The sequence below is a fragment of the Mirounga angustirostris genome, unplaced genomic scaffold (assembly GCF_029215605.1).
Source record: "Mirounga angustirostris isolate CCGP_5_RB_7025 unplaced genomic scaffold, mMirAng1.0.hap1 SCAF_15, whole genome shotgun sequence".
In the NCBI taxonomy this organism is placed as follows: Eukaryota; Metazoa; Chordata; class Mammalia; order Carnivora; family Phocidae; genus Mirounga; species Mirounga angustirostris.
In genome coordinates, this window is record NW_026991723.1 from 56,522,297 (window position 1) to 56,545,887 (window position 23,591).

The window sequence follows — 23,591 nt, forward strand, 5'->3', positions numbered from 1 at the left end:
CTTTGCAACCAGGGCCGGCTACTTCCCCGCCCTTCCCCGCCCCGCCCGGCCTACCGGCCCCGCCCCTCAGAGCCGGCCTGGCTCTGGCCCCGCTGTGTTCCGCCGAAGCAGCCCCGGCCCCACCCACTCAACCGAGGGCCCCGCCCACTCACTGGAACCCCGCCCCACGCCCTTCACCGAGGCCACGCCCCTGCTTACTGTCCGCCACCTCCATCCTCCCGGAGCTCTCCTTCCCCGGAAGGTCGCGCTGAAAATCCGGAAAAAGGATCGGGTAACTCCAATAGGCACATTGCGCTTGCGCGGGAGGGGGCCGGAAGTCAAGGAGGAGGCGGAGGTGCCTCTGCTTCCGTTTCTAGTCTTGCTCCAGTGTTTGGGTTTTCTTCGTGGCCGCCCAAGATGAACCGATTCTTCGGGAAAGCGAAACCCAAGGCTCCGCCGCCCAGCCTGACTGACTGCATTGGCACGGTGGGCACTTGACCACGCATAACTAGACTCAGGGACTCTGACACTCCCGACCCCGCCCACCCTCGGCTCCAGGCTCCTACTCCTCCATTCCTCCTCCATTCTCGGTTCCGGACACCTCGGCCCTCTCCACCTCACCTTCGTTCCTGTTACCCAGGTCATTCCTGACGCCACACACCAGGGACCCCCTAACCCTGCTTGCACGCAACCCCTTCTGAGGCTTGCTGCCGTGTTTACTCGCTCTTTCCGTCTCCTGCCCCAACCAGCCATAGGCCCACATCCTTCCCATTCGTCCAGCCCGACCCTTTTCCCCTCTTTTATTTTTCATCCCTCTCCCACATCAGGATCCTCAACTTGATATCCTAGGTCAACATATACGTACCCCAATCCTGGATCTCAGTAACAGGAAATTCAGAACTCGCCCCTCACATTAAGCCACCACCCTCTATCTAAACGAATAGCATTAGATTTACAGCCCTAGCCCATTTCACACACCTGGTTGAGCCCCCAGCCTGACTAGTCTCTGATTGTAGGAGAATGTCGATTCAGCCCGGTGATTTCCAAATTCTTTCTGCTCAAGCACACTTGAAAGGGGCCCTAGAATATGAGAATCTGAGGGGTGGAGTATAGTTTATAAAAGCCTCCCAGTGTTTCTGACTAGTAATCTCCCCCTGGTTGGGAACCACTTTCCCACCCTTCTTTCCTCTCCTGCCCCTTCTCATGTAAGTGTATTGTCCTAACTATGTCTGTTTTCTCAAGGTGGACAGCAGGGCAGAATCCATTGACAAGAAGATTTCTCGACTGGATGCTGAGCTCGTGAAGTATAAGGATCAGATCAAGAAGATGAGAGAGGGTCCTGCCAAGGTAAGGTAGGCGGCAGCTGCAGAATGTGCTGCGACAGCCTAATTTGAGCACCTATGGAAGTAGGGCCCAGTAGTAGTCTGGTAAGGAGAAAACATGTGAGGGTGTATCCTTCAGGGAGGAGGGTTTGCAGCTTGATATGAGAGGAAGGCTGGGGTTTAGTCTGGTGGAGAGAAGATGCTGATGACTGGCCCAGAAGCATGTACAGGGGAATTAATACATTCTGCTGAGAAGGTGGCAGTCTCAGAACAGCATGGAGACCAGCATTCTATTAATAACACCATCACTATCTACTAGCTGTGACTGTCATAAAGTCACTTAATACCTTATTTTCCTCTTCTATTAGGTAGAAACAGAGATTACCATATTTAAGTGCATGAACTGTGGATATAGAACTACCTTCTTTTTTCCCCATCTCTGTAACTTATTAACTATTTGAACTAAGTTACTTAGCGTCACTGAACCTCAGTTTCCCTATCTGTAAAATGGGAATGACACCTACTTTATAGTATGAGGATTAAATGAGGTAATTCATGTGACCTACCTAGCACTGTGTCTGGTACATAGAAACATTCATAAATAATAAATGTTAGATATTATCATCATCTGTGAGTAATATCTGCTTTTCCTTCTTCACTGGAGGAGACAAATACAATGATTTATGGAACAGTATAGAAAGGGAAGTGACAAGAGGCTTTTCTCAGCCATCTTAGTTGGATGGCATGGAATGAAGAATGACCAGAGGCAGGAAAGCTCATCTAGACTTGAGATGCAAGCCTAAACCATGGTGGCAGTCAGGAAAATGACAGGAAAATCAGTTTGCAAGTGAGTTCTGAAAATCAGTAACAAGATGACTGCATGAAGAGACAGAGAGGAAATGTAAGGTTGATATAAAGGTTCTTAACCAAGTGAGAGATTGGAGGGACCATTGTGAATAATATTGGTGAGAGCAGGTTGAGGATTTTGGGCCTGTTGAGTTTGAGTGGATAGCAAGAAGTCCAAGTTGGGAATCTCCCTAAGGCAACTGGATGTACAAATAGGCACTATTATGGGTGGCCATAGAGAGACAATGCACTAAAGAGAATGCAGTTCAGTACCCTGAGATGTGGGATTCAAAGACAGAGACAAGATGAGGCTTAAAGACTATGCTTGGGAGGTGAAGAAGAGTCCAGGAGCCACTCTGTCTATGACTTTGAAGAAGAAAGTAGATATGTAAGTCCGAGATATGGGAGATTTCTTTTATTATATGTGTGTTTTCTACTTCTTTTAAATAAAATCTGTTTTTCTCCCCAGAATATGGTCAAACAGAAAGCCTTGAGGGTTTTAAAGCAAAAGCGGATGTAAGTTATAAGTGTAACCTCCTTTCCTCCAGCAGGTTTAACTGAAAGGGAAATGGTCTTATATTCTTCAGTTTTTCATAGTATTTTATAAGCATTCTTGATTTCGTTGCAAATTTCATTTACATATCCGGTGAGCTGGGTTTTTCTCCCCCTGCATGTTGAGCACTATCTGTTACAGCACTGTCCATCTGAACAGAACTTTTTGCTATGATAAAGATGTTCTGTATCTGTGCTGTTCAGTACAGTAGCTCTTAGCCACGTGTGGCTCTTGAGCACTTGAAAAGTGTTTAATTTTTAACAAGTAGCCATATGTGGCTAGTGGCTTCTGTATTGGACTGCCCAGATCTATAGGTTCTCCCATTATTTATTAGAGTATGCCTTTTTGTTTGTAAAATTGAGAATCCTGAATACCTGTTCCCACCCAACCAGAATAGATTTAAGGGTCCTTAATTTATTTTAGGTGACTATGTCTCAGTGTTTGAGCAGAAGCCAGATAGCATCGTTGGTGCTTACCCCTGTGGGCTGTCCAGCTGATGAGACCTTCTGCAGGGTTGTAGGGGTCAGATATAAGCAGCTTATAAGGAACCAGAAATGTTGTTGATATCTCTATTTTTATTTTTAAAATGTCTTTTTATCAACACAAACAATGAATCATGGAAGAGTACATCAAAAACTAATGATGTAGGGCGCCTGGGTGGCTCAGATGGTTAAGCGTCTGCCTTCGGCTCAGGTCATGATCTCAGGGTCCTGGGATCGAGTCCCGCATCGGGCTTCCTGCTCCTTGGGAGCCTGCTTCTCCCTCTGCCTCTCTCTCTCTGTCTCTGTCTCTCATGAATAAATAAATAAAATCTTAAAAAAAAAAAAAAAAAAAAACTAATGATGTAATCTATGGTGATCAACAACAATAAAAATTTAAAAAATAAAATAAAATGTCTTTTTATCAGATACCACCTTCCTCCTTTTAAATTAGACAAAATTGGGGGGAAAAAATGATAGTTGTGAGAGCATGGTAAAACTGTTCCTTCTTAGTAGGTAGCACTGCAGTTTTTAAGTAACTTTTTTTAACAAAAGGAATGTATATTCATCATAGACGCTAGGAAAATACATAAACATGAACAGAAGAAAAGAACATTTACCTAGATTCCTACTACCAGAAATAACCATTTTTAGAATGCTGATTTCTTAGTTTCTTTTCTCTGCTTGTGCATGCATGGAATCTGTGCATATAGCTTTTTAGAAGAAAAATTGTATTGTGTAAATATAGGTTGTCCCTTTCCACTTCACATTATATCATGAGCATTTCTCTCCTTTTATACATTTTTTTTCCCTTTTATACATTCTTTGGAAACTTTAATGGGGTGGTGATAATTCTACCACCATTTGCCTACACCATGAATTGACCAATTTTCTTCTGGTTGGATAGTTAGACGGTTTCCAAATATTGTATAAAGACCATAGGGACATAAGTCTTTGAGGTAGTATTATACTTTGATATAAAACTTTATTTTAAAAAAAGTATTTTGGAGGGCACCTGGGTGGCTCAGTCCTTGGGCATCTGCCTTCGGCTCAGGTCGTGATCCCAGAGTCCTGGGATCAAGCCCCGCATTGGCTTCCTGCTCAGCGGGGAGCCTGCTTCTCCCTCTTCCACTCCCCCTGCTTGTGTTCCCTCTCTCGCTGTCTCTCTCTCTGTCAAATAAATAAATAAAATCTTAAAAAAAATTTTTTGAGCACCAGGTATTACATCAGGCCCGGTGAATTACTTAATTATGGATATAAGATTAATAAAAAATAATACCTATCCTCAAGAAGTTCGGTCTACTGAAAACCAGTTTAGTTATATGTATGAAGAGCCTTAAAAATCGTCCTACCCTTTGCCCCAAGAATTCTACTTTCGGGGATTTATCATAGGAAATCATTTGAAACATCATAAAGACATTAAGAGTATGTAGTAACATAGAAAACAGCAAAGGCTATAATATGAAGTGGAAAATAGTCTCGTAACTAAGATACAAAGACAAAAGACTGGAGGGGTACATCAGATGATATTTGTATTAGAGGGGTTACATTGCTTTTGCCAGTTTTTCTGTGTATTTAATTTTTTAAAGAAAATTCCTATTTAATGTTGGAGATACTTTCTCCCTGAGGATTTCTGTCTGGCTCACATTTACCCTTCTTAATTGATTCTAAAAAGGTATGAGCAGCAGCGGGACAATCTTGCCCAACAGTCATTTAACATGGAACAAGCCAATTACACCATCCAGTCATTGAAGGACACCAAGACCACGGTATTTCCATAGCACCTTTTCCCATGATTTTATTTTATTTTTTTACTCTTTTGTTCTTCTCCCATAGTATTTAAAAGACAATTTCACCAACATGGCTTCTTAAGACATTGTGTTCTCTCTTATCTTTTTTTAGGTTGATGCTATGAAACTGGGAGTAAAGGAAATGAAGAAAGCATACAAGCAAGTGAAAATCGACCAGATTGAGGTGAGATGTGTACTGGTTTCTGCAAGAATGTACACTAGTGGGGCGCCTGGGTGGCTCAGTCGGTTAAGCGACTGCCTTCGGCTCAGGTCATGATCCTGGAGTCCCGGGATCGAGTCCCGCATCGGGCTCCCTGCTCGGCGGGAAGCCTGCTTCTCCCTCTGACCCTCCCCCATCTCGTGCTCTCTCTCTCTGTCTCATTCTCTCTCTCAAGTAAATAAATAAAATCTTTAAAAAAAAAAAAAAAGAATGTACACTAGTTTTGGAAAGAATCCAAATGAATGTGTATGTGATGGAAAGAACACAGAAGACTGATTCAATCTTGAGCTTGCCATTTACTAATAGAGTAGCTTTGGGAAAGGATACCAAATGACTCTGATTCCTTGTTAACACAAGGATCCTAATGCCATATATGGTTATGGTGAGGATGAAATAAATGAGCTGGTGTGTCTGTGCACACAATACCTGGCACATAACAGACACGCAGTAAATAAGCCGCCAGTTTCCCGTTACTTCTAACTCACTAAATGATTTTGAGTCTGTTTCCTGAATTATAAAGTAGTGATGTTGCGACCCATCTCCCAGGATTGTCACGAGTGTTAAATGAGGATGTATATGTCAGGTGTTTGACACAGTTCCTGGAGTAGAGCTGGCTCCCTTTTCTAGTAATTCTCTTTATATATTTAATAATAATGTCATTAGATTCTTAAAATTAACATGTCTTTTGAGATCGTGCTTTAGCTGGGAGGTGAACCCTAAGCACTTGGCTCCTCTCACCTCTGTCAGGTGAACAGCCCAGATGGCAAGCAGAGATAGCAGAGGGAGTGAACGGTGACTGGTCAGAGGAAAGAGGCCTTTCTGCCAGTATGGTGGTATTCCTGACTTTATCACACCACTCCACCCTCCCCCCAACCCCCAGTAGAATGTCTCTTTCTATGAGGGCAGGGACTTGATTTTGTTCACTGTTAGACCTTGAACAATGCCTGGCCATAGTTGGTGTTCAGAAAGTTTTTGATGGATGATGAACAAATGAACAAGAAACTATTAAAGCTAAAGCAGTCCTGCCTGATTCAAGCCATATTTGTTGGTTATTTACTATCTTCCTGGCATTTTACTGCCTCTGAAGAGTATTCTCCAGGAGTGTGGATCTTTAGTACAAGTGAGGACATTCCTCCCATCTGACTTTTCTTGAGCACCCCTCCTTGGACTGCCCGTGGCTGTCTCTCTAATCCTGCACCAGTCTCTGCTCACAGGGAGTTAAGCTCAGTACCATCTTCCAGGACATTGACTGAGAAAATGTTCCAAGTATATTTGTCTTATTTGTACAATACTATTTAGTAATATAATGAAACTGAATTTTGTTTTCTGTTTATAGGGTTCCTTATGTTTTAATTAGAGCTATTTAATGTCAAAACAGAAATTGTGGTCTTTCTGGGGGTTTTGTACGTCTCTCCATCTTTTATCTGCAGTTGTCTGTCTGGTTCCCTATCTAATTATCCTTTTCCTGTCTCCTCGTAGATTTGCCCATATGGCAGGTGGAGAGCTTCTTTCTCTCCCTTTTGGCCTCTGTGTCTGTCTGTGTCTGTTGTCAGTTGGGCTATCTATTTTGAATCATTTGTTTTCCTAAAATACTTCATAAAACATTTTCATTGTTTTATAACTCATTTTGCCTATGTTCTCTGTTTCTAGCCTTCCTATTTTTTCAGTTTCTGCACATCAGGTCTAGTGCTTGTATTTGTTTATATTACTTTTGTGTTGTTTATCCAATATTGAACCCGTTAGTTCTTTGTGTGATGATTGTGTGTGTGTGTGTGTGTCTTTCATAGAGTCTATTTCAAGGAATCCTATCCATAAATGATTTGGGGAGACTTGTCTTGATATATGATTCACGGCAGAAACTTGACTTGATTAGCTTACTCTGTGTTTTCACTCTCTTTTAGTTTTTGTTTCAGCCAGTGCTTCTCTGTACAGCGGAATGTCACATACATACAGTGTGGTATTTGGGCACTGAAAATACAGAAAAGCTTAATGTTTTCTTTTTTTTAAAGTGTTTTTCATTTTACTCTCTGTGTTGTCTTCTTCACCTTTAAATGGAAAAACAAACCTCCACTTTGGGGGCCCGGAGGAGTTCTCAAATGTTTTGCATTGTTCTAAATATTCTGAAGGATAAATGGTGCCAATTTGGACTTTCTGCATTATCAACAATAGTCTGTTCCCTTTCTGTGGAAATTTAAGTCTATGACGAGCACATTGTTACTCTGCATATCCTTTTTTTTTTTGTAAGATTTTTTTTATTTATTTGAGAGAGAGAGCATGAGCGAGAGAGCATGAGAGAGCATAAGCAGAGGGGGAACTGTAGAGGAAGAGGGAGAAGCAGACTCCCCGCTGAGCAGGGAGCCCGATGCGGGGCTCGATCCCAGGACTTCAGGATCATGACCTGAGCCAAAAGCAGATGCTTCCCTGACTGAGCCACCCAGCGGCCCCTCTCTGCATATCCTTAACACAGTGGAAGATATGTAGTATTAAGTGCTTAGTGTTTTACATGTATTATTGCAGTAAAACCTTACAAAATCCTCTGAGGTATGGCCATTAATAATCTCATTTTGCAGATGAGAAAATTATGGCTTAGAGACTTTCTCATTAAGTAAGGCAAAATTCGAGCTTTTATATGTCTGATTCCAGAGTCTGTGCTCCTAACCATTATACTAGCTCCCCTATATTATGCTGTAGCACTTCTCAGATTGGTTTTACATTATTTCTGGCCTTGTAGTCTTCCAGTCAATCATGGGTAGATCATTCACAGATGACTTACGCTCTCAGTCAATTATTTTCACCAGCCTGGTTTCAGATATCAAGCCTGTCCTGATTCCATTTCTGTTTCTCCATCCAGGGTGGGCCTAGTAGAACTTTTTGTATCACCCAGTTGTTTGCACTACTGTTTTTCTTCCCTACACAGTGTAGTCAGTCTTTAGCTGACTTAAGAAGACTAATTTGCATGCTCACTTTGGCAGTACATATACTAAAATTGGAACAATACAAAGATTAGCATGGCCCCTGCACAAGGATGACATGTAAATTCGTGAAGCGTTCCATATTTTGTCCCACATCAGGCTCCCTGCTCAGCAGGGAGTCTGCTTCTCCCTCTGACCCTCCCCCCTCTCATGCTCTCTGTCTCTCATTCTCGCTCTCAAATAAATAAATTAAATCTTTTAATAAATAAATAAATAATAAAACTTTAAAAAAAAAAGACTAATTTGCTTGTCTCTATTACCTGCTTTTCTCCATAAACTAGGAAAATGTTGATAGTGTAGATGTTGCTGGATTTAATGTTTTAGGTAAACTTTCTGTAATGACAGAGAGCTGATGGGCATCTGTTCTTGCAATAAGACTTTGGATTTCCATGAGGCACCTTAAATTCAATGCAAGGTCACCAATTTAATTCTTTTTTTTTTAAGTTTATTTCTATTTTTGTAGTAATCTCTATACCTAGGGTGGTCTTCAAACCCACGACCCCAAGATCAAGAGTCGCATGCTCTTTGAGCCAGCCAGGTGCCCCAATTTAATTCTTCTTTATTTTTGAGTTTATATTTTATTACCAAAAAGGAGGATTATGTGGGTCATTGGCATTCACAGTTACTTTTAGGGGAATCTTCAGTTTTGTGGTTTTTAGATGTTCATTAAGCTCTCTTATACTTTTTTTTTTGCTTTATTATTTTTTTATTATTATGTTATGTTAATCACCATACATTATATCATTAGTTTTTGATACAGTGTTCCATGATTCATTGTTTGCGTATAACACCCAGTGCTCCATGCAGTATGTGCCCTCTTTAATACCCATCACCAGGCTAACCCATCTCCCCATCCCCTCCCCTCTAAGGCTCTCTTATACTTTTAATTGGAAGGGGCATTCAGGAGTTATTCAGACCCATCCTTCAGAGGAGCACCTGCTCAGTTGTTGACTAAAAACAATCACTAGGCAAGGACTGGGGTAAGGGAAGGAAACTAACAATTGTTGAGAACTGGTATGTGCTTGGCATTTTATGTACATTATCTTTTTTTAAATTGCTTGTTCTAAGATTCAGGGGAGAGAATAGGGTGGGGGGTGGTTAGAGGAAAATAGTAAGAAATGAATGAAAGCTGTCATATGTATTTCTGTAAGGACTTACAAGACCAGCTAGAAGATATGATGGAAGATGCCAGTGAAATCCAAGAAGCGCTGAGCCGTAGTTATGGTACCCCAGAATTAGATGAAGATGACCTGGAAGCAGGTATGTTGTGGGAAAAGCAATTAGGAAAGAAAAAGTTTTAGAGTCTGAAATGGGTGATTTCCTGGTACCTTTTCCCAAATGCTAGAGAAAATTCCTGCGAGGGTTCTGTGAGAGTTAGTTTATGGTACAGTCTCTGGGCAAAGAGCTTGTGAGGCAGGCATGTCAGATTTGCATCCTCCACCAACAACTCTGGGAAGGACAAGCTACAGAGGAAAGTTGGGGCAAAGGTCTCTGCTGACCTGGTACTTGGTATCTAATTATTGCCTTTCCCTGCCATTTTTCTTTGGATTTTGTTCTCCCTATTATTGGAGTCCTCTCCCTCAGAACAGCAAAGCAGATCAAGAAATAGTCACTGGCAAGTACTTAGTGTGCATCTGCCATATGCCAGGTACTGTGTTAGATGCTGGGGGTTTAACGTTGAAGAAAGCGGATACGGTCCCTGCATTCATGAAGCTTCTCTAGCCAGGTGTAAGAAACTGCTTGTTTCAAATAATTAATAGCAAGAACACAAACTGTTGGGAAGGAGAAGTATGGGGTACTGTGGAGCGCATAGCTGGGGAATGTAACCTACTTGGGAGTGGAGACAGGCATGGGTCCTGAAGGATGAGTAGGGGTTAGCAGGAAAAAAACGGGAGGGGTTGTTAAGTGGTCTCAGGGAGAGGAATCTTTACCTGAAGAAAACGAAAACACTAATTTGAAAAAATACATACACCCCTATATCTATTGCAGCATTGTTTTTAATAGCCAAGATATGGAAGCAGCCCAAGTGTCCATCCATAAATGAATTGGTAAAGAAGATGTGGTATATATATACATAGTGGAATATTACTTGGCCATAAAAAGAATGAAATCTTGCCATTTGCAACAACATGGTTGGATCTAGAGGATATAATCCTAAGTGAATTAAGTCCCACAGAGAAAGACAAATACCATGATGATTTCACTTATATGTGGAATTTAAGAAACAAAGAAAAAGATGAAAAAACAGTCTTAACTATAGAGAACAAAGTGCTAGAGGGGTGGGGAGGGGATTAAGAGTGCACTTATCCGTGATGAGCACTAGGTAATGTATAGAATTGTTGAATCACTATATTGTATACTTAAAACATTAATTTCTTTATTTCCTATCCTGAGTTTCCCCTGATGAATCTCTACCTGCTATTGTCATTTCTCTTGGTCATTTCCAACTCACTTTACTGTAGACTTGTTTTTAAAGCCTGATTTCATGTGATAATCATCAGTATATAACAATCTCTTGCTTTCTTTCACTGCCTTCTTTCAAGTTCATCAATAAATGAGAGAAAATTTTGTATATTTGTTATTATCCAAATTTTCTAATTTGAATTGGCCAAGCGATAGCTCTAGACTCTTCTCATGAAGACTAGGACCTTGTAAACCTGTGGGGAATGGTTGTTTTGTTTGTTTTAGTTTGGTTTTTGTTTTTCATAGATTTTACCACATCAGTTCCCTTGAAAGTTTCTTATAATGGTCATCTTTTATTTTGAAAATAAAAATTAATAATCCTTTTCTCTTTGTTTTAAAATTTTTGTCTTATAACAAATAATTTATCTAACTTTCTTAACATTAGCTGCCAATTTTCTTGTGTAAATTTTAGTGAAATGTTGACTTTTTCAATATCAGAGTTGGATGCACTGGGTGATGAGCTTCTGGCCGACGAAGACAGCTCTTACTTGGATGAAGCAGCATCTGTACCTGCAATTCCAGAAGGTGTTCCCACTGACACAAAGAATAAGGTGAAAGCTTTTTCTCTTTCTGTTAGCTATGCAAAATGTAAAGGTTTTATGCTTAATCACCAGTTTGGGAATCTACAAGGTAGTCCTTAAGTTAGAACAAGGAAAGATTGTCTCAGTCATTATTTTGGGACCCCTTGCTAATATTAAACTGTGGACAGGCTGTGTACATTGTGTCATGGAGGCCCAGGAGTATTTTTCTACATTAACAATTTGTATGAACTTGTACTAGGTTCCATTTATAGGTTTTAGATAGCATTTCCTGGAAAAGTATCACTAACACATGCATGAACCCTGCTGGGCAACAGCATGAAAGAAAGTTCTGTCCTCCATACACACTGCTTAATTGTAGGGTGGATTTTTTTTTAATAAAGATTAATAATTTAAGTATAAGACTTAATATAGAAAGATTCTCACTTAACAAGGTAAAGAATCAGGATACCTGGGTTTAAGTCTCAGCCCCGCCACTAACTGACTGTGAGACTTGGCAAATCACTTAACTGTTTTGAACTTTTCTGTTCCTTGTATCTTTAACATGCAGATAATTATAATTATCTCACATAATTGTTGTATAGACCAAGTTAGATCTTGTATGGCGAACTGAAAGCCCTATCCAAAGCCACATGGTTGTCATTATTATAAACAGATAAAATTTTGTTACTTATGAAATCCTGTTCACTCTATCTTAGTTCCTCGTGTAAATGTCATTTTTTTTCTATTGCCATTTATCCTGTGTTTGCATTATCTCCCAACGTGCACATTGAGTGTGCAGAACCCTTGAGTGAGAGTCAATCTCCTCAGCTCTGCCTTTATTCACTCTATGACTTGGAGCAAATAAAGAAAAAAAAAAGATTTATTTATTTGAGAGAGAGAGTAGGGTGGGGGTGCAGAAAGAGAGAATCCCAAAGCTGACTCCCCCTCAGCGCAGAGCTGGACAACCCTGAGATCATGACCTGAGCCGTAACCAAGAGTCAGATGCTCAGCATCCAACTGAGCCACCCAGGCACCCCAACTTGGAGCAAATTAGAAATCCTTGTTTTCTGTCTGAACTTCATCAGTTTTTCCCACCTATGAAATGTAGGGAGCGAAAGGTAGGGAGTAGGTAGTTTCTCAGGTCCTTCTAGCTAATTTCTATGAATGTGCATCTTCCCCTACTGTACCCCTCCTTTCCTCCTTGAGTCTAGGGTAATCTTACCTTTCTTTACTGCCCATTCTACCCCACCTCACCACCCCTGCCTCTGACCATTTCAAGGTTCCAGGCACACAGGTTGGTTTTTTTGAGCATACCTGAAATAATTTTTTTTTAAAGATTTTATTTATTGGGCGCCTGGTGGCTCAGTTGGTTAAGCGACTGCCTTCGGCTCAGGTCATGATCCTGGAGTCCCGGGATCAAGTCCCGCATCAGGCTCCCTGCTTAGCGGGGAGTCTGCTTCTCCCTCATCCTCCCCCATCTCATGTTCGCTCTCTCTGTCTCATTCTCTCTCTCAAATAAATAAATAAAATCTTAAAAAAAAAAAAAAAGATTTTATTTATTTATTTGACAGAGAGACAGCGAGAGAGGGAACACAAGTAAGGGGAGTGGGAGAGGGAGAAGCAGGCCTCCTGTGGAGCAGGGAACCTTATGCGGGGCTTGATCCCAGGACCCTGGGATCATGACCTGAGCCGAAGGCAGATGCGCTCAACGATTGAGCCACCCAGGCGCCCCTACCTGAAATAATTTTTATTAATGCTACCTACCACAACTCACCTTGTCAATACCCTGTAGCATCTGTTTCCATCTTCTATTTGTCACAGATTCCTGAGTTAAATGTGCTGTTGAGGTATAGTTTCTTAATTGATAGTGGTATCACTGCCTATAAGTTTTTACTAAAGTACAATGTGGAAGTAACTGCCTGTCCTAGGGCACTGCTCCTTTAAGGACTGGGAAGCTGCAGAAGGTAGTGGTTCACTTTAGGAATCAGAGTGAAAAATGGGAATCTGGAGGCAGGGACTAACCCCTCAGCCTTTCCTCCCAGACGTTCCCAGCTCCTACTTCCCCTTCCTAGGTTAACTCTTTTTTTTTTTTTTTTAAGATTTTATTTATTTGAGAGAGAGCACAAGCAGGGGGAGTGGCAGGCAGAGGGAGAAGCAGGCTCCCCGCTGAGCAGGGAGCCCGATGCAAGACCTGATCCCAGGACCCTGGGATCATGACCTGAGCCAAAGGCAGCTGCTCAACCAATTGAGCCACCCAGGCACCACCCCCCGCCCAGGTTTACTCTTAAGTGTCTGTTTCTCTCACTCTTCTTTTACCCTGCAAACAACCACCCATTTTGAGCTTTTCCAGTCTTTTCTTGGTTTATCACGTCCTCCTTTACCTTTCATGAAAATGCCTTCTCATCTTCTCGGGGATTTTTATGTTCATTGGTTAAACACTCAGAAATGAGTTTTGACTACTAAATATTTGTAGTCATTTGTTTTATCAGTTGAAAAACAGTGGCACTGAACATTGCTTTCTTTTCACAGGATGGAGTCCTGGTGGATGAATTTGGATTGCCACAGATCCCTGCTTCATAGACTTGTGTCATTCAAGTACATCATGTAAAATAAACACATATTGTGGGACTAGGAAATATTTATCTTTCCAAATTTACCATAACAGATTTAGGTTTCTTTCCTTTCTTCAAAGGAAAGTTTAATTATATTGCTCTTTCATTTTTTTCTGTAAAGAGATTCATTGTTTGGGGGATGCTTTCTTCATACTAAATTTTTATTTCCTTTCTCTTATGAAAGACTAACTTACTTACAAGTATCAGTGACTATGTGTGACTTGTTTTCATTTATTAATAATAATTTGAAATAAAACCAAGGAAATGGAATCTTGAAATTCTAAGATCGTATAACTCCACAATCTCAAATTGACCTGACAAATTGATAAGACAAAGATAAGATTATTGGGACTGTTCATTCTATGATTCAAAACTATTTTCTATTGTGGTATTATAGGTTGATTAAAGTGATAGCCTTTTTTGATGGGTTTTGTTGTGTCTTGTGAGTAAATCATTACTATGTCTGATACTGGAATGAATTATCACTACTGTATCATGAGTGGATATTTTGACTCTGTGGTTCCCTCAGTATTACAGCCTGACTTGTAATCAATAATGACTATTTCTTGATATTTAATGTATAGGACATTTATTTATACTCAATAAATATTTTTCAAAAGGATGTAATTTTAATAATATCACTTCAGCCTAAAACCTCTAGTACAGAAAAAAACTTAATATAATTTTAATGTTGATTCACCTAAAAACTCCACTACAGAAATCAAATTTAAGTGCTAGCATCAGAGGAAGGAACAAAGAACAATCCAGGCCTGGGCCCTGGTCTACTGTCTGATAACTTCTAAGCAGCCTACTCACTTTGTTAAACTGCTGTTTCCTTAGTAGTATAATCATGCTTACCTCACAAGGCTTTTGTGAGGAATAATTGAGGTAATAGTCATGAGTATAGTTGACCCTTAAATAACACAGGTTTGAACACAATACACTTCTACATGGATTTTTTACAGTACAAGATTGTAAATGTATTTTCTCTTCTTTGTGATTTTCTTAATAATATTTTCTTTTCCGTAGCTTACTTTATTGTAAGGATACAGTATATAATACATATAACATACAAAATATGTGTTAGTTTTTTTATGTTATTGGTAAGGGTTTTGGTCAACAGTAGGCTATTGGTATAGTTTGGGGGGAGTTAAAATTTATATGCAGATTTTCAACTGTGCCCTATACCCCACATTGTTCAAGTGTTAACTATACTTTGCAACTTGCTATTCTCATATGAGGGCTGTTAACAACAACAAAAATAGGAGCTTCATTCTTTTCTTGGAAGGTGCCAGAAGTGCTACAGCCAGTCCAAATTCCTGCCCAATTTCAGAGTCTTTAATGATCCATAAGTGGGGACTAATCTCACCCTCTCAAGAAACCTTCCAATGGGGTTGAACATTGTGCTATTCATCATTACCTTCTTGAAGCTGTCCTTGGCTTCTCTATAATTTCTCACTCAGCTCTTTAAATATTTCTTCCACTACAGTTTCAATCTTGGATTTGAGATATATCAAAAGATATATTCTTGAAATATATCACACCCAAGATTTTAAGTATTACCTGTGCACTAAGGATTCAAAATAACTGTCACTAGCCTAGACCTCTTTCTTCATTCTTCTTTTCAGTCCTGGGCATTCCTAATTAAATGTCCCACCATTACCTAAAATCTGACATCCAAATTAAGCTTATTATTTTGGGATTCACTCTTGGCAAACATTCCTGCTCTATTTCTTATCTTGCCAATGTTATCAGTGTCCCTTATATTGCCAATTTTAATGGGTGATACTTTGTCCTCCAACCAGACCTCTTTAGTGCATTGGATACCAGTGAGCAATCATTCTAACAAAATTTCTGCCTTGGTTTTTGTGACAACACACTCTGGTTTTCCTGTTACTCCTATTTTCTCTAAGACTCCCATCTGAAATCCTCATCTCTCCAACTCTGTAATGTTGGTGCTCCTCAGGATTCTAACCTTTATCTACCATACTTCTTTCTCTGATGATTTATATTTACTGAGCTCAACTATTCTCATGGCTTTAACTGCTGACTTCTAAATCTATACTTCTATCCCAGATCTTGCCCCAGAGTTTCAGAATCCTATTCACATGCAGCTGTTTGCCTAGCAATTATTTGGATGTTCCCAAAGCCAGCAAACACTTGATATTCAAATGGCCAAGACAACCATTATCTTTCCCTCAGACCTGAGTCTCCTGTTTTCCCTGTCTCAGCTAATGGAACCATTATCCTCCATCATTCAAAACAGAAAGCTCTTGAGTTATCCTTGATGCCTACATTTTGCCTCACCCTACACATTCAATTAATCATCAAACACTGCTTTTAACTCTAAGTGTATTTTGGAATTAATGACTTGCTTTCTCTTCATGCATAGTTTGACTTCCTTGAGCCCATTCATCACATACAGCTATATTTATCTTTCTAAAATACAAATTTGACCTAATCACTACTTAAAGTCTTTTATGGTTCCCTGACACCTCCAGTAAGACATACAAAGCTGCCTGTGACTTGGCCTCTACCTCTCTGTAATGTTTTATTGCTTAGTCTTTTCAGAACAACATTCTTTGGGGTACCTGGCTGGTTCAGTCAGTAAAGCATGTGACTCTTGATCTTGGGTTTGTAAGTTTGAGCCTATGTTTGGTGTAGAGATTACTTAAAAAATAAAATCTTAAAAAAAGGGGGGGGCGCCTGGGTGGCTCAGTTAGTTGGGCATCCAACTCTTGGTTTCAGCTCAGTTCATGATCTCAGGGTTTCGGGATTGAGCCCCACATCGGGCTCCATGCTCAGTGGGAGTCTACTTGGATGTTCTCTCCCTCTGCCACCCCCCCCATTCATTCTCTCTGTCTCATGAATAAATCTTAAAAAAAAAAAAACTTCACTTCTTTTTTTTTTTTTAAGATGGAGAAATTTTCTTTTTAAGTTTTTATTTATTCATTTAAGGAGTCTCTGCCCCCAGTGGGGGGCTCAAACTCATGACCCTGAGATCAAAAGTTACATGCTCTTTTCAGTGAGCCAGCCAGGTGCCCCAACATTTTCTTTCTTTCTTTTTTTTTTTTTTTAAGATTTTTATTTATTTATTCATGAGAGACAGAGAGAGAGAGAGGCAGAGGGAGAAGCAGGCTCCCAAGGAGCAGAGAGCCCGATGCGGGACTCGATCCCAGGACCCTGGGATCATGACCTGAGCCGAAGGCAGACGCTTAACCATCTGAGCCACCCAGGCGCCCCAACATTTTCTTTCTTTTACAGAACTGCCTCCCCCAATATAACCATATGATTATTGCAAAAATACCAATTAGAGTAGCCCTACCCTTATTCTTCCAAGCTATGAGAGTGGGCTTGTGACCAGGCTGTGCCTGTTGGAAGTTCTTCCTTTGAATTTTCTAAATGGAAACTTAGGGGAAATACTTTCTTCCCCTACTCTCCCAAAGTCTTTGTCAGTATGAGAAGCTTGAGATGTTGAGGCCAGAGAGGAAACAAGACGAGAGGCCGAATGAAAGAATCCTCATGGCACTGAGGCCTGACTTCTGATCTTTGAGACCCCCAGAGTGCTCCAAGTCTCTGCAACTCTTCCTTTAATTCTGTGAACTCTCTGAGAATTCTGCCAGCAAACCCCCTTTTCTGCTTAAACTAGTTGAAATTGGGTTCTTGTCACTTGCCAATAAAAGTCCCCAAAATTTCTCTGCAGCCTCTCTCTGTGCTATATCCCACTTTTCATTGTTAGGCTGCAATGATTGCTTCCAGTTCCCCCATTTCCACCATAAAGTCATGATTCCCTGCTTCTGACCATACCTTTCCCTGGAGATTCCTTAACACCTTTATCATTCTGCTAATTCTTGCTGTACTCAGAAAAGACCAAAGGCCAGGCCTTGGTCTATGTCAATCTTAGTGAATTTAAGGAAAGTGGAGAAGATGAGTCCTGTGATAGAGTCAGTCCCAGGCACAGCATAGTCTTTGATGATCACTCCTATAGCTGCCACCAGTCAGCATCTCTGAAGCAGAGTTGAGTGCAGGTGGTCTCCTTGAGTTGTAATCTGTCAGCTCCAGCAGTTTAGCAAGGGTGGAGGAGATCAGATCCAGTAAGAGAGTAAAAGCTTGGCACTTCAACCTCTATTCATCTCCCATAGCTTTCCTTTTATATTTTCCTACCCCCCATAGATTCTAATATAATAGATCTGAATATGGTGTGAGCACTTGGATTTTTAAAAGCTCCCCAGGTAGTTTATATGTAGCCAGAATTAAGAACCACTGCCCTAGGATGCCTGATCAGTTTGACTCCATTCTCATGGACAAGCAGTCTGGGCTGTTGCCATCAATTTCTACAAATGGAGAGCTAGGCAGTGATTGCCCTAAGGCAGTTTTCATCCAGAGAATGAGTTGGGACATATTCCCTCCTCTTCTATTTTTAGGGTGAGTTTGTGAAGGATTGGTGTCAATTCTTTGAATATATGGTAGAATTTACCAGTGAAGCCATCTGGGCCTGGGCTTTGTGGGAAGCTTTTTTATTATTAATTAAATCTCTTTACTTGCTATAAGTCTATTCAGATTTTTCTATTTTTCTTGAGTCCGTTTTGGTAGTTTGTGTGTTTCTAGGAATTTGTCCATGTCATCTAGGTGATCTAATTTGTTAGCATAAAGTTGTCCATAGGATTCCCTTATAATTCTTATTTCTTTAAGGTCAATAATAATGTCCCCTCTTTGATTCCTAATTTTAATAATTTGAGTTTTTCTTTTTTTTTCTTGTCAGTCTAGCTAAAAGTTAGTCAATTTTGTTCTTTTTATTTAGTGAACTACTTTGTTTTGTTGTTTTCTATTTTTATTTCTGTTCTAACCTTTATTGTTTCCTTCCTTCTACTTGTTTTAGTTTAGTTTGCTCTTTTTCTAGTTTCTTAAGGTAGAAGGTTAAGCTGTTGATTTGAGATCTTTTTTTTAATTAATAAACTTTATTTTTCAGAGCAGTTTTGAATCACAACAGATTTGAGCAGAAAGTACGAAGAATTCTCATGTATGCCCTGTCCCCACACATGCACAACCTCCCCCATTATAGACATCCCACACCACAGTGGTACATTTGTTACAATCCATGAGCCTACACTGACACCTTATTATCACCCAAAGTCCATAGTTTACATAGAGTTTACTTTTGGTGTACTTTCTATGGATTTAGATAATGTAACCATCATTGTATCATAAAGAATAGTTTCACTGCCCTAAAAGTCCTCTGTGCTCTGCCCATTCATCCTTTCCTTCCCCCTGAGCCCTGGCAACCACTGATCTTTTTACCATAACCATAGTTTTGCCTTTTCCAGAATGTCATATAGTTGGAATCATATATAATATAGCCTTTTCAGATTGGTTTCTTTCATTTAGTAATATGCATTTATGTTTCCTCCATGTGTTATTCATGGCTTGACAGCTCATTTCTTCTTAGCGAATATTACAGTGTCTGGACTTTTTATTTATTTTTATTTTTATTTTTTTAAAGACCTATTTATTTATTATGGAGGGGGGATGCAGAGGGAGAGGGAGAGGGAATCTTAAGCAGACTTCCTGCTGAGAGTGGAACCGGATGCCCAGCTCAGTCTCACAACCCTGAGATCATGACCTGAGCTGAAATCAAGAGCTGGACGCTTAAGCGACTGAGCCACCCAGGCACCTCTGGACTTTTTTTTTTTTTTAAAGATTTAAATAGACTTTATTTTTATAAGGAGGGCCTTACCGAGTAGGGCCTTATACACCAATATATGTGGTCTGAGGATGTCACCAAGGAGAAATCGAGAGGTCATGATTGCAGAAGAGGTAATTGAAGGACACGATCCTGGGAAGGCCATTCAGGAATGCAGCAGACATGATCAGGAGAGGCCAGGGGTGGTCAGGTCACAGGGTGAGGGACAGGACAGCCCCCTTCACTCCCGTTTCTTGTAGCACTCCAGATGTGACAGGACCCAGCCTGATGGCAGGAGGAAACAGGAAGCAGGAGGTGAGCCCAATGGAGTCATCCATGGTCCCGAGCCCCTCTGGCGGTGGCTTGGAATGGATCTGGGCATGCTGCACCGGGAGCCACGGGGTGAAGCCTGTGAGGCCCCTCAGCAGCTGCGGTATAGGCACAGACATGACCGCACGGAGAGGCTGCAGACAGTGACCAGCAGTAGTAGCCCAAGGTCGGGAAGCCAAAGTGGTGGCGCCAGCCGGAAATTCCGGCGCCGGGGAGTCCCGGCACTTCTTTTTTAATGCAAGTATGTCGTAAGTTTTGGTATGTTGTATGAAGTACCGTTTGTATAGAAAAGGCAGGATAGATGTTTGCTTACTTACCTTTTTTATAAGCTTTGAAAATAATGAGAAGATTCCCTAGTATGCCATTCAGTTCCAAATTTATCCTTTTTGCCTGCTCTGTGAAATGATTTGCACCCTTTTAAATAGATCCTTTATCAGCTGGCAGATATTAAGATGTGTCAGTAGAGGGCACCAGAGAGATATTGCAGGAGGAAAAGGTTTTGTTTCCTGTTGGTGTTTCAGTTAGTCAGGCTTTTGTGCTGTGCGCGGCTTCTCCAGTGTTTGGCTCAAGCAAAGTACAGGGCTTCTTCAGCACGTGGCCTTTTCAGTTTATGGTAGCTAACAGCCAGAAACTTCTCTTGGCACCCCCTCAGGTGGTTTGTAGTAGAGTGCCTCTTCTGAGACACCTCCCCACAAATGACTTTCCCCAGTACCGTACAAGGTAGATTTCTGGTAACTTCTGCTATCGCAGCACCACAGCCACTTCCCTGCCATCTAGTGAGCCACGGGCACATCCTGTCTGACAAGGTCTGCACGTCAGCTCTGGGGTGATCTTCATTAGACAGTTTATCTCAACCCTAGAGGTAGTGGCTGTTCCTTATATTGCTAATCCTATTTTATTTTAGAGTTCTTTTTACTTCTTTATTAGTCAATCCCCTTATTACTCCAATGCTCTGTTATAGTTAATAAGTCTTTAAATAAATAAAATCTTCTCTATTCAAATGACTGTGTGGTTCCTTTCTCCTGATTGAACCCAGACTGATATATCTGGTAATTTCGAAAGGTGACTGTATGGTTGGTTGGTTGGTTTGATGAACTGATCTGTCCAAATTAAGGATTTATGTTCGATAAAGGACAAAATAGACCATGGAAGAAAAGAAGACAATTGAAATGTATAAAGCTGACAAGGAATTGATATCTGCAATATACAAGAAACCATAAGCAAGAAAAATAGAGCAACCCCAATAGAAAAAAATAGGCAATGGGTGTGAATAAGCAGTTCAAAAAGAAGAAACTCAAAAGGTCATTAAGAAATGTTCAGACTTGGAGTGCCTAGCTGGCTCAGTTGGTAGAGTGTGTGACTCTTGATCTTGGGGTTATGAGTTCAAGCCCTGTGTTGGGTGTAGAGATTACTTTAAAAGAAATAATAGGGGCGCCTGGGTGGCTCAGTCGTTGGGCGTCTGCCTTCTGCTCCGGTCATGATCCTGGAGTCCCGGGATTGAGTCCCACATCGGGCTCCCTGCTCGGCGGGGGGTCTGCTTCCCCCTCTGCCCTTTTCCCTCTCGTGCTCTCTGTCTCTCATTCTCTCTCTCTCAAACAAATAAAATCTTTAAAAAAAAAAAAGAAAGAAAGAAATGTTCAGACTCATTAGTAATCAGAGGAATGAAAATTAGTTAAAACATCACACCTGTTGTGTGATGAGATATCATATCACACCTGTTGGCATGGAAAAAGTTTAGAAGCTGGCCACTGATTATATCTCAAATATACCTCATATCTGTCCTCTTCTCTCCCTCTCATTTGCTGTCACTCTAGCCCAAGGCCACCATCATCTGCATTAGCCTAATACAAAAATGTAACTGCTCTGCCCACTTCTATTCTTGTTCCCCACAATTCATTCTTCCTTTGGGCAGAGGAGAAATCTTTTACGTGTAGATCAGATACCTACCACTTGTTTGCTTAGAACCCTTCAATATCTTCCTACTACTCTTGGAATAAAATCCATTATCATGGCCTGCAGGTGATTTGTGTGATCTCCTTACCTACCTCTTCAATTTCATACTGTGCCACTCTCCTTTCTCACTATTGTCCAGCAGATATTTTAACACCTTGACTACTTCAAGGTCTTTCCTTCCTCATAGCCTTTGCACATTACTATTCCTTCTCTCTGAATCTTCATATAGTTAGCTTTTTCTCATCTTTCCTTCTACTCAAGGAAGCCTGGCCATCTTCTCTGGAGCAAACCCTATTAAGTATCACTGTTACCCTGCTTCTTTCTTTCCTAATGCTAACATAATTTGAAATTATTTAAAAATTATTAATTTGTAAATGTAAGTTTTTAATCTCCTCTACTAGACAATGCAATTCATGAGCGTGGGGACCATGTTTGTCTTTTTCACCATTTACTTCCAGCACTTAGAGCAATGCCTAAGAGTATGCATTAAAACGCATGTGAATAAATGAATCTATTTCGTGTTTTGGGGGAAGGCTGGACCAGTGAATTAGGTTACAAATGCACATGCTTCAGGGTTAAATGTGTTCTATTTAGTAATGCAATAACAAAACAAACTCCATACATCCATTTAAAATTTTGTTACTTTATTTTTTAAAGATTTTATTTAAGAGAGAGAGAGGGGCGCCTGGGTGGCTCAGGTCATGATCCCAGGGTCCTGGGATCGAGCCCCGCATCGGGCTCCCTGCTCGGCGGGAAGCCTGCTTCTCCCTCTCCTACTCCCCCTGTTTGTGTTCCCTCTCTCGCTGTGTCTCTATCTGTCAAATAAATAAAATCTTTAAAAAGAGAGAGAGAGAACATGAGCAGGAGGAAGGAGCAGAGGGAGAGGGAGAAGCAGACTCCCCCGCTGTGCAGGGAGCCACACGCAGCACCCTGGGATCATGACCTGAACTGAAGGAATTAACTTATTTACCCCTAACTGATGGATGAGGAAACAGACTCTGTCACATTGCGAGTTCGTGGCAGTCTGAGAATGGAAACCACCGATGTTCGGCTCGCGCTCGCTCCTCTGCCCCAGGACGCGCCAACCCGCCACGCATCGAGAGCCCGTCACCGTCACGGGCGCTTTAACGACTGAGCCACCCAGGCGTCCCTAAAATTTTGTTACTTTAAAAATTATTGGTGCTTCCAAACTTTCCCCCTTCCGTTCAGTATCCATCTATATTTTACTGTCATCTGCCCATTCAAGTCCTTTACCATTCCTTTTTTTTTTTTTTTAAAGATTTTGAGAGAGAGAGCATGAGAGGGAGGAGGGTCCGAGGGAGGAGACGCCCTGCTGAGCAGGGAGCCCGATGTGGGGCTCGATCCCGGAACCCTGGGATCATGACCTGAGCCGAAGGCAGTCACTTAACCAACTGAGCTACCCAGGCGCCCCTTTACCATTTCTAATATATGGTTAATCGGGTTTTTTTCTGGGGTTTTTGGTTTGGTTTTGGCTTACCATTTTCTGATTTGTAAGCGTTCTCGGTGTATTAGCCCTTTATCTTTTTTTTTTTTTAACGCGTATTTTCCCTCAGGTTCCCTTTTGACTACTTAGGGTTTTTTTCGTTGCTTTTTAACCCCAAAGCCAAACTACTCTAGGTAGAAGGTGACCTCTGAGTTAACTGCGGAAGGCCAGGTGAAGTTGGTTGGGTGCCCGGACAAAAGGGCATAGTAGCAAGAGAACACCGTGAGTCCCAAAACGAAAAACAATGACACCGCACATTCCAACCGGCGCACGAACGTGACCCTAGCCCCACCTACAGCCAGCCTCTAGTCTCCTCCTCCAGGCCGGCGCCTGGCGCTTGTGTCTGACGTCACGGACGCACCGCACA

The 23,591-nt window shown here is 41.2% G+C and overlaps 1 protein-coding gene, 1 non-coding gene and 1 pseudogene across 3 annotated transcripts; 2 read left to right on the forward strand and 1 right to left on the reverse strand.

Annotated features, from left to right (window-relative positions):
- The first annotated feature begins 222 nt into the window (after positions 1-222).
- Positions 223-14,379, forward strand: CHMP5 (charged multivesicular body protein 5). The gene is made up of 8 exons (XM_045882533.3): positions 223-465; positions 1,222-1,326; positions 2,617-2,663; positions 4,855-4,948; positions 5,082-5,153; positions 9,313-9,421; positions 11,063-11,175; positions 13,675-14,379. Exons 1-8 carry the CDS (start codon positions 397-399, stop codon positions 13,723-13,725), a joined length of 660 nt encoding a protein of 219 aa, XP_045738489.1. The 5' UTR covers positions 223-396; the 3' UTR covers positions 13,726-14,379.
- On the forward strand, positions 8,146-8,249 carry LOC123850296 (U6 spliceosomal RNA). Its single transcript, XR_006792263.1, has one exon. It is a non-coding gene; the product is annotated as a U6 spliceosomal RNA (small nuclear RNA).
- A 2,166-nt stretch (positions 14,380-16,545) lies between the features above and the next one.
- Positions 16,546-20,546, reverse strand: LOC129046047 (cytochrome c oxidase subunit 8A, mitochondrial-like; annotated as a pseudogene). Its single transcript, XR_008506733.2, has one exon. The product of XR_008506733.2 is annotated as a cytochrome c oxidase subunit 8A, mitochondrial-like (transcript).
- Between the last annotated feature and the right edge of the window lie 3,045 nt (positions 20,547-23,591).